General features: G+C 43.8%; 1 protein-coding gene across 21 annotated transcripts in view; it reads left to right on the top strand.

Annotated features, from left to right (window-relative positions):
* Window positions 1-9,567, top strand: part of EPB41L3 (erythrocyte membrane protein band 4.1 like 3) — a 147,493-nt gene extending 137,926 nt beyond the window's left edge. For 6 of the 21 annotated variants that reach the window (XM_046025334.1, XM_046025339.1, XM_046025340.1 and 3 more), the window contains 7 exons: window positions 3,583-3,705; window positions 4,378-4,761; window positions 5,595-5,726; window positions 6,199-6,297; window positions 6,738-6,818; window positions 7,096-7,212; window positions 8,445-9,567. In XM_046025334.1, the coding sequence (XP_045881290.1) occupies window positions 3,583-3,705; window positions 4,378-4,761; window positions 5,595-5,726; window positions 6,199-6,297; window positions 6,738-6,818; window positions 7,096-7,206 (930 nt within the window). In that variant the 3' untranslated portion in view covers window positions 7,207-7,212; window positions 8,445-9,567. Of the gene's footprint in view, window positions 1-810; window positions 886-1,257; window positions 1,357-2,334; window positions 3,070-3,582; window positions 3,706-4,377; window positions 4,762-5,594; window positions 5,727-6,198; window positions 6,298-6,737; window positions 6,819-7,095; window positions 7,213-8,444 lie in introns of all 21 variants that reach the window. The other 15 variants (XM_046025336.1, XM_046025337.1, XM_046025343.1 and 12 more) reach the window with 5 other exon arrangements.
* The last annotated feature ends 412 nt before the right edge of the window (window positions 9,568-9,979 follow it).

Consider the following 9,979-nt stretch of genomic DNA (forward strand, 5'->3'; position numbering starts at 1 on the left):
CGCTATGCACAGAGATCGACTCAGCAGCTAGTATATTGCCACTTGAATTATCCCTACTTACTACTAAAGGAAGTAATAAAAAGTAGATAAAAGGGAGAAGCTAGTTGCTAACACAGCATATTTACTTTTCAACGTTTCTTAATGTTGCGTGTGAAAGCATGACTTTGAGTACTTAATTTTTCACGAAGATATTTTGAAGTTGACTTTTTAAAGTTACTCACCATCTTATAAAAGTTCAAATGAAGCTGTAAGTTTTGAATATACTTTGTGGAATAAGAAAGGAATAGATCGAGGTCTGACCGGGTTTAGTCAAGCTAGTAGCTGAGGGCAGTGGCCCATGTGCATCTCCTCGCCTGGGATGAAGCCCGCACTTCAGTGGGGAACACAGCCAGGTGTTTTTCAGATGTAGGAGTGAGGGGTTTTTATCTCACTTAATTTTTTTTTTTTAATCTTCACATTTTCTTCTACCCCTCACGTCTACGGCTTTGCACGTGACTGGCCTGGACACTGTGTGAATGCCAAGGAGCTTTCTATTTGCCCTCACATGTTTTGTGTTTACGGAAGTGGGAAACGTGTCGAGTCAAACAGTGGAGCTTCAGAAACTAACCTGTTACTTTGGGGAGGTGATCGTGAAGCGTTGAAATGGTTTCAGACCACTTTTCAAATTCATAAGCAATAATTCACTTCTTCAGAAAGAGATGAATGACTATTAATACGTACGACACAGTAAAAGAGCTCTCTTCCTAACTTGCCTTTTTTTGGAAACTGTCTACTTCCTCTTCTCCAACCCAACCCCCTCTATCCAAACAGACCAAAGAAGAAAGAGACATTTCTGAAAAAGTTATATTTTTGCAGCAAGGAAGCTCTCCATTCCTTGAGTCTCAGGTAAAAGACAAACATAAAGGAATTGCCCAGAAGAGAATTGCTCTTCCGATTTTACTGTCATTGAAATGTCTGTAGTTTTTACTTTCCTTTTTACATTTACCTCGCTTAAAACAAAGGTAGGTATGTCACGTTTGCCTGGATTCTGGGGAGGGGAAAAGGGAGTTTTCTTACTTTGGTTATCAATTAGCCATCATTCCTTGATGGGTCTTGCTCTACCGTGATAATCTGTGTTTGCTCACGGAAGCATTATGGTGATGCTTTCTAATATTATAATTGGACTTTTCACTCTCTGTTTTATCTATAGAGTGATACTAATTTAGATGACCTTGACTGATGTTGAAAGTTCTAAACTCTTACTGGTTTTCCCACTAGCCGAGTCTGATACAGAAAATGCAGGAAGGAGACTCTGCGGGCTCTGTGGTTACCTCTCGCCAAATCATTTTCCAGAAAACTGTCCCATCGACCCTAGAGGTTATTTTTCAATTCATTTCCTTTAATCCAGCACCAGCATGTAGACCGATCTGTAATTAGTGCTCGTAAGGCACACGCATGTCAAGATTCCCGTTTTTAGGCTAAGATAAATAGGCAAGTAGAAAATGTGGTAGCTTAAAACGTAAATCAAGGTGCTCACCTGCCCCTGGTTTGATTTCTCGTTCCCTCGTGATCTGTTAGAGTAGTCCACAGCCTGTTCTCATCCTAGTAGCCTTCTCAAATACAGGTTTCTTAACTTTCACTTCTTCTGCTGTATCGGAACTAAGTACTGAGGAAAGTGGCAAGGAAACCACTCAGATGATGAACTTCGCTTGTAAATACGATTGGAACATGGTACAGACCACCATGAGCTATTGATAAGAGGCTCCAACAATGCCCCAGCGGTAGGAGGTACTTCCCAGCTGTGGCTTGAGTAGGGCACGCTCCGTGTTTATTGGATAGTAGGTGCTGTCGTGAGTGCCATCCCCCAAATGAGGAAATAAAATTTGCAAACAAAATGGTTTTCACAGAAATTCATGGGATGCTGGCAAGTTCTTTGTGAAACAGCATATATGAAGTGCAGTGTTATACATGTCCTGGAAAACGGTCTTTCTGTGCCCATACAAGATAAATGACTTGTACAGCAGCTTCAGTAACATCATTTAATCTTGAAATGTAGAATGATCAGATGCTTAGCATAAGGTCAGATAGAATCTTGCAAACATTTACCATCAAGGTACGCTCCCGTTTAAAGAAATCTGCAATTACAACTCTACGTGTACACTGTATTCCAAGTTGAAGGTTAGGGTTTATAAATTTCAGATAAGAAGAGCTTTGCGACCATAATCATTAGACGTTAACACCAGCCCCGTGCGGTGACGTCGCAATGTAGCTTTTGCCCTGGTTTTCTTAAAGGATTCTTATTTTAGAAATGAGACCATCAGAATTTCTAATTTAGCTTTTATATTTCAAATATAGGGCACAGAGGATTGGGTTATTGTAGACAAAGTACCCACTGAGGTAGTTGACGGTGATTCGAGAAAGATTGTGACTTACAAGGTGGTGACCGTGAGCAGTCGAAGCGGTGACATCCCCGCTGATCTGTTAAGATCCGGTGCCCTTGAAATGCAGAGCTTCGATGACTTGGCCCGGGAAATGCAGTTGAGAGGAGAAAGCAAACAGAAAATATACACTCTGGGCAAATCCTATGACACAGTATCTGGGAAGATCGTTACCATGACTGGAAAAGCCAAGGAGGGGGAGAAGGGAGTGCAGCCCTGCAGTCTGGAAGCCTTTCAGAAAACAGACAGAGGATTGTCAGAGTCCGTGAAGGTCATTCCAGCCATGGCCGATTACGAGGTCCTGGATGCCGTCCCTGATGAGAAATCCAAAAGGGGACCTGAGGTCCACACCCCCAAACGGAAATTGTCTGAATCCCTGGCTCCCATCCAGGAAGCCGAGTCCCGGCGGCCAAGCCCCGAGGAAGAAGAGCTGCAGAAAGCCCCTGTGCTGGGCCAGGACACGGGGCCCCATGCGGGGCTGGACAGCACGCGCCTCAGCAGGACGGAGCTGCTGCCTGAGGGCGAGGTCTTGAAAGTGGGGCTCTTTGGTCCCAGGCGGAAGAGCCTATCTGAGTGGAGATACTCCCAGGAGCCGGCTGTCACCGTGGCCACTGCTCATTACGTTACCGAGTCAGCCACGTCCCAAGTTGTGGTAACCAGTGCCTTTCGTTTGGGCCACCGTTTCAGATTCCAGCATGACGTTTTTTTGAGGCAGTGCCTTTCCACCCTCAACTTTTCTGTTCCACTTGCTGTTTGGCTTTATGTTGAAAGCAGCTGACCCAAGCTTTTTAATTCTTTTCATGGTCAGATCAATACTGCGCAGTCCAATATGAGCATTAAAACACTTTCCGTTTTATTTCCAGCTCCCCGATCCCGAGATGTGGTAGTGCTGCTGGGGCTTGCAATGAAGGGAGAATGGTCTGCTTAAACCAGCACCACCCGTAGCCTAATAACTCTCTCCGCTTTACCAAACAAGAGCTCATGGTCACCTCAGTCTGCTATTTTATTTCCCATTCTTTTCTGTTTTCAAAATCTGTATGGTAGATGCCCTCCTCCCTCCTCCCGCCTTCCTCCCCTACAGTTTTGTCTAACCAGCTGTGAATGTGAATGTGCCCGCCTATGTTCCTGTCTCTGTGCTTGACTGTCCCTTTCTTTGTTCACTCAGACTAAACAGTCTTCTACTGAAAAGCTCATGGATGGCTCTGAAATCTTCAGTTTATTAGAGTCTGCAAGAAAACCAACAGAATTCATAGGAGGGGTTACTTCTACTTCTCAAAGCTGGGTTCAGGTGGCCAATTGCTTCCTCTTTGGTGTTCCTGACACTGCCTAGTTGCCTTTCTTTATGCCTTTTTGGTGTGCACTTTGGTGAGGTGTGTGTGTGTGTGTGTGTGCGTGAGTGCGTGCGTGTGTGCATGCGTGTGTGTGTTGCATCCAGATGGCTTTGCCTTAAACACCTCAGAGTTCTCTTTGGTGGTTTTCCTTTAGTGCCTGCTTGGCATAGCTGTCATGTGCCTTTAGTTGCATCCCTAGAACTTTCTTCAAATATTCAAAAGGCAGTCATGTTGAAAAAGTTACATAGCATTTAATTTTTTTAAGCATTTTATGTCATCCGTTAGGTCTCAGAAAGCTGCTACAACCAATGGGAACACGCTACAATGCTTTCATTTTGTTTTGTTTACGTTGCATTTTATCTGCATCCTATCTTATTTGCGGCTATCCAGCCACAGCAACACAGGCTCGATTGGGGGTGTGGGGGGTAGTGTCAGAGCAGGGGGCACGCATCCGAGATCCTGGTGGGAGGAATGAAAGCTAATTTCTACTTTCTGTAAGCATTTCTGGTCATAAGCACTTGACGCTGGCTTTAAGCACCCTGGTGAGTGGCTGCTTTGGTTTTGATTTTTGTGGTTTGACCTTTGGTTTGTGGAAGGTCACCCTGACACTGCAGTCCTTTTCCATGCAGAAAACGGAAACCAAGACGGGGTCCAGCAAGACCGAGACGGAAACAAGCCAGCACCCCGAGCCACTTAGCACAGAGAAGGTTGTGCAGGAAACCGTGTTGGTGGAGGAAAGACATGTGATGAATGTGCATGCGAGTGGGGATGCTTCTTACGCAGCTGGGGATGATGTGGATGCTGCAGCCCAGGCAGCATCTGCCGACGCTTCTAGCTTGAAAGGGAAGGAGGGCTCTGCTCTGATGGAGGGGGCTAAGGAGGAGAAAGAGAAGGTGGCCGATAAAGCTGTCCTCGAACAAGAAGAGACGGCCGCTGCCTCCCACGAGCCAGAGGAGCAGCAGAGTGCAACAATCCACGTTTCTGAAACTTGGGAACAAAAACCTCATTTTGAGGTAACTAGCAGTTGACGTTCCTTTTGGTACTGATGTAAAACTGATCTGTGAGTCCCCGAAATTTGGTGAAGCATAAAGGGGGAGCTAAGTTTAACTTTCTGCCTTTTCCAAGTGCAGTTTGTTGCTCCTCTTATTGCCCTCTTGCATGGCAAGAGGGTCTCCATGCTGGTTTCCATCTTTGGGGTCCCATGCAAACATGTTTAATGGTGATTAATTATGTGCAGTTCCAGGAAATGGTTCCTACCTTCTTTGTAATTATTGGCAGTAAACCCGGGGGCTGCGTAGCCAGCCATAATAGTAGAAAATTTGGTAAATTTATTTTTGATCGATGTACTTCACCAGAAGGACCACAAACCATGCTTACCCCAGTACCAAACGCCAGAACTTTGTTCTTTATCTCTTTTACTGAGATTCCTGAAGTATATGGAATATACTTGTATATTGAAGTATATGGAATATTAATGTCTTCATATTTGTGCCTTCTTTCTAAGAAGTTATTAAAAGGCAAATTGATGATTTCTGATATGTTAGTTTAGGCAAGAGAGGAGGGGGGATCATTAAAAGAGTTTCTTCAGCATGTCCTCCAAAATGCTTTCCTTTACCTGGAACATCCCATGTTAAAAAAAAAAAAAAAAAAAAAGTCTATAGAATTTTGAAAGACTGACCTGGTGTCTGCCCCATTCCTCAACTTACCCTCCCCATGTTATACATAAACATTTATTTCATACTAACCTGTGCTTATCCATACCCACTGCGGGGTGGGGGGGGGTGCACCAAAATCATGTCTTTGGGCAAACTGTAATAGCAGCTCTACCTACTTCCCATTGGTCCAGTCATCAACTGTGAAGACAGAAACCATCAGTTTTGGCAGTGTTTCACCAGGAGGCGTAAAGCTAGAAATTGCTACCAAGGAAGTGCCAGTCGTTCACACGGAAACAAAAACCATCACATACGAATCATCACAGGTAAGTCTGTGAAGGCCAGAGCCCTGGCGCTTTTGTTTTTCCCCTTTAATGGCTGCTGCATTTAACTATAGCTCATGATATTTTAGTTTGTGAGACTCGGAGGACCCAGCAGCCAAATGGTGTCTATCAAGTGTGATGACAGTAGTAATTACAACTTTATTACTGGTCCAGAAGCTTCAGGTGACTTGAACAGGTCTCCATATATCTCAATATTCAACAAGGCTCAGGAACCTATTTCTATAGCCAGAGATAAGGGAAAATACTAGCTCAGCAGACCCTACTTACATTTCTCAAGTCTCGGGTTTTTTTAACAACATTTAATTCCGGTCATATTCGGAGTCATCTGTCCCAAGAGCCACAGCTCCCGAATGTGGAGTGAACAACACAGTGACTGTGGGAGATGACTGAATCATGGTGATGCCCCGACCTAACGTAAGTATTCGAGTGTGGCATCTGTTCCTCGCCTTTGTAGGTTGATGCTGCTGCTGATTTGGAGCCAGGCGTGCTCATGAGCGCACAGACAATCACATCTGAAACCACCAGCACCACGACCACCACCCACATCACCAAAGTAAGTGGAGCGGGAGCAGACAAAAGAAAGGCATTTACACGGAGCTACTTCCCAGTTGGGTGTACGGGCAGAGTTATGTGACTATCTGGAGGCCCAGATACCTATGTTAGAGCTTTCACGCCCACTCCATTTAAGGGCATTTACCCCTATATACTCATTTTTGTTTAGGAATATGCATTCTGATACCCTTTGCTTAACATGGAACTCCAGTCCTTGGCATATGGTAGGTGTTCCATAAATACTGGCTGGCCACACCCAAAGGACTCCATGAGAGCTACACTTCTGAAATTAATGATTTTAAATAATTGTCAAAGAATTGTTTCAACTCTTAATGAGTGCCATTAGTTAAAACTCTGTTAGCATTTCTGGCCATTACCCCCACTGAAGGAGGATTGTTCCTCCTGGTGGGTACATTTGTAACACTTGTCCGTCCCTTGCAGACTGTGAAAGGAGGCATTTCAGAGACGAGAATTGAGAAGCGGATAGTCATCACAGGAGATGCAGACATTGACCATGACCAGGTAAGTGTGCGTGAGAATGGTAAATACCCAGGCAGAGAAGCAGAGAGACACTGGTCAGCCCTGCTCTTCCCAGTGGTGGTCTTCTAGTCAATCGTGCAGTGTAAACAGTTTTCTGAATTAACTTTTCAGTACGCAATGTACGATTCCTTTTGGCGATCATTGTACCTCATTTGTGAATGACGTATATAGATTGGCTCGTAAGTCTCCACCTTGCCACTGATCATGCATGTTCCACCTCCTTTTTTGTCTTTGCCCTTCTGTGATTTCCTGGGGATAGGCGCTGGCTCAGGCAATTAAAGAGGCCAAAGAGCAGCACCCTGACATGTCAGTGACCAAAGTAGTGGTCCATAAAGAGACAGAGATCACACCGGAAGACGGAGAGGATTGACCCCAGGTAAGAGGTGACGTTGATTCTCTAGGCTTGGCCTTGGCTGGCATGTAGCATGGGGCACTTCCCCGTCCTTCCCGTGCCGCCGCCGCCTCCTTTCTTCTCTCTCTGGCATTGGGAGGCTGCTCACCAAGGGGCTGCAGAATTGGTTTGTGGGTGCTGGTTTGTTTCAGATTTGGGAGTTCCACACTGTGGACTTTTTTGCATATTCCGCCAGCTAGAGGATCAAGAAAGAAGCAGTCTTTGCTTGCATGGTTTCGCTGGTGTTTCCTTTTCATTCGTGCCCTGTGTTCTTCGTTACCCAAATTCAGTTCAGGGATCAGATTTGATTTCACTTGCCATGTGGCCTAATCAGAACGAAGGCCAGTTTGTTCTAAAAGGTACGATTTGTGTGTTCCAAATACCAGGAAAATAAAGCGTACCCCTTTCTCTTTTTGACGGCAGCGATATCCCATTTCACTCTCAGCTTTCTCTGCAACTGTGTTTGGTTATGCTTCTGTGTATGCTCTCTTTTTGCTTTGTTTCTGAATTTGAAACATGGGCATTCACTTTCATTTTGGATGTCCTATATTTTCTGTGTTCTTTGGGGTGTTTTTTTTTCTTCTTCTTAGTATAGCGTTATGTCTTGGGAGGAGGCAAAAATGCAGTCTTGTGCTCCTGCTCTTCTCTAGAAAGTGTGTGCATGCCTTTCCAATGGCTGTTTGGCTGGCATCGTGAGCAGATACCGTCTTCTGTGTGCACACAGACTTGTTAAGCACACTCACACTCACCCTCACCTGCTGTGCAAGAACTCACGGGCCCAGAGCATCCCCAGAGGGCTTTGAATTCTGAATGCAACCATTAAGCTACTTGCACACTTGGTTATGTGACAAAAGTCGCTTAAATGCTTTACGTGTATAAATACAATAAGGAAGTTCTCTAACGTTGGTTTAGGAATGATAGATTAAATAACAGTCTCTCTTAAAGAAAAAAAATACAAAAGTCACATATTATGTTCAGATTAATCATATAATTTGGAAGACAGAAATCAGCAAAAGGGTCCTCCAGCGAGCTTCAGCCACTTGCATGGTGGTGTAGTTACGTAAGAGAACGCGTATCACGGACTTACGCTGGAATTTTACAGTGTGTTGGCAAAAAGCGCATGTAATAACCTGCAAGAAAATTTTGTTTGTGGCCTTAATCTGAGGAAGACTCTTGGTGTTTTCCAAGCAGTAACTGATCAAATCTCTTTCCTACAGGAATAACTTAGCCTGCACATGAATCCAGTCATGCAAACCGTTAGGAAAACCAGAGCCTATATGGAGTTCCCTCTTCTAACCCAACTGACTTGTATCTGCCCATGGAAAATGTCAATCCAGAAGAACTGACCTTGACCATTAATAAAGACACTGGCAGAAAGATCTTCCCATAATAAAGCAATCCGAATCAGCATCACAAAACTGATACTGCATGAAGCAACGATAAAATTACAAAAGAGTAGCATTTTTAATTTCCACCAAGTGTCTAAGTTTTCAGCTATACCTGCACGTTCATAACCAACAGTATAAACCGTGATCTCATGTAACACATAAACAATTCATGCCTTTCATAGTTTATTATTAAAGTCTAAACAAAAATCGCGATTTCTTAGGTGACAGATCTTTTGTTTACAGACAAATGAAGATTACCCGAAAATGCTAGAAGCTGTCTAGGTCTAATGTGTCAGGTTTCTTCCAATTAGATGTGCCAATAACCGAGTTTATTCAGTAAACAACTTGAATCTTGTACTTGTCTCACCTGGTTTTATTACTCTCACCCATACACAGCAACGACTCTCAATCCTCCGGAAATATTTAATGCTTACAATCCTGCTTTGTGTATCTAATTTAATTCGTTATAAGGTAGTACTGATTTTAGCATATTAATGTGATTTCTTCCTTGTTCGCTTTGGTCTGCGTCCAACCTGGAAAGCTTCCAAAAGTTCCCTAACAAGCCCAAAATGTAAATTGTCATTATTTGGGGGAAGAAAACCTGTTTCTCTTAGTTTACAATATTATGAAATTTCACTCCAGAAAGATCTGTTGGGCTTCTGTTGCATTGTTTTCTCTCTTCGTTTCTTCTTCCTTGTGTTCTTAAGTTGATTTTTCTTCTTTTACTTGAAAAACGAAAAGTGTTTTATTTCCAAATCTGGTCCATATTTACAATCTAGTTCAGAGCCAAGCCTTAAATTGTACAGAATTTCCACTGTAATTAAACTATTTCGTGTTTAGTTATAAATAGCCTTCAAAAAGATATATTCTCCATTACACTGTCAACCGCATCACACAGCCCATGGTGAATGTGTTTCCGCATAGCGAAATAAAAACGGTCAATGCATTTAAAGCTGTGATTCTCTGTGTGTGGTAATTTCGGTATGGTCTGCGTTTAGCCAGGAGGGTAGCACTTGCATGACATCGAAGGCCTCATTCGTCTGCCTTGTGGAGAGCGTGTCTTTTTACAGGACATAATGTGTCTGTGGTGACATAGCGTATGGACCCTTCAAGGTACGGGAGACAGGAAACAGAAGACAGACACGTACGTGTTTGGTTGCCTAGGAAGGCCTTAAAAAGTACAGCTAGTTGCCACAGAATCTCATTTCCAGGGTTAGGTTTTTTTTAAAGAAAGAGGATCTTCTCTAAACCCAGTGTTTCTGGGGGCTTGTAATCTACCGGAGAGACCCCTTTCTCTCACACGTCAGCTCCACAGTGGAACAGATTAGCCGCGGCATTCTACAAGGGCCCTTGCGGTGTGTTCC

Source organism: Meles meles, chromosome 12, assembly GCF_922984935.1.
Source record: "Meles meles chromosome 12, mMelMel3.1 paternal haplotype, whole genome shotgun sequence".
Classification (NCBI taxonomy): Eukaryota; Metazoa; Chordata; class Mammalia; order Carnivora; family Mustelidae; genus Meles; species Meles meles.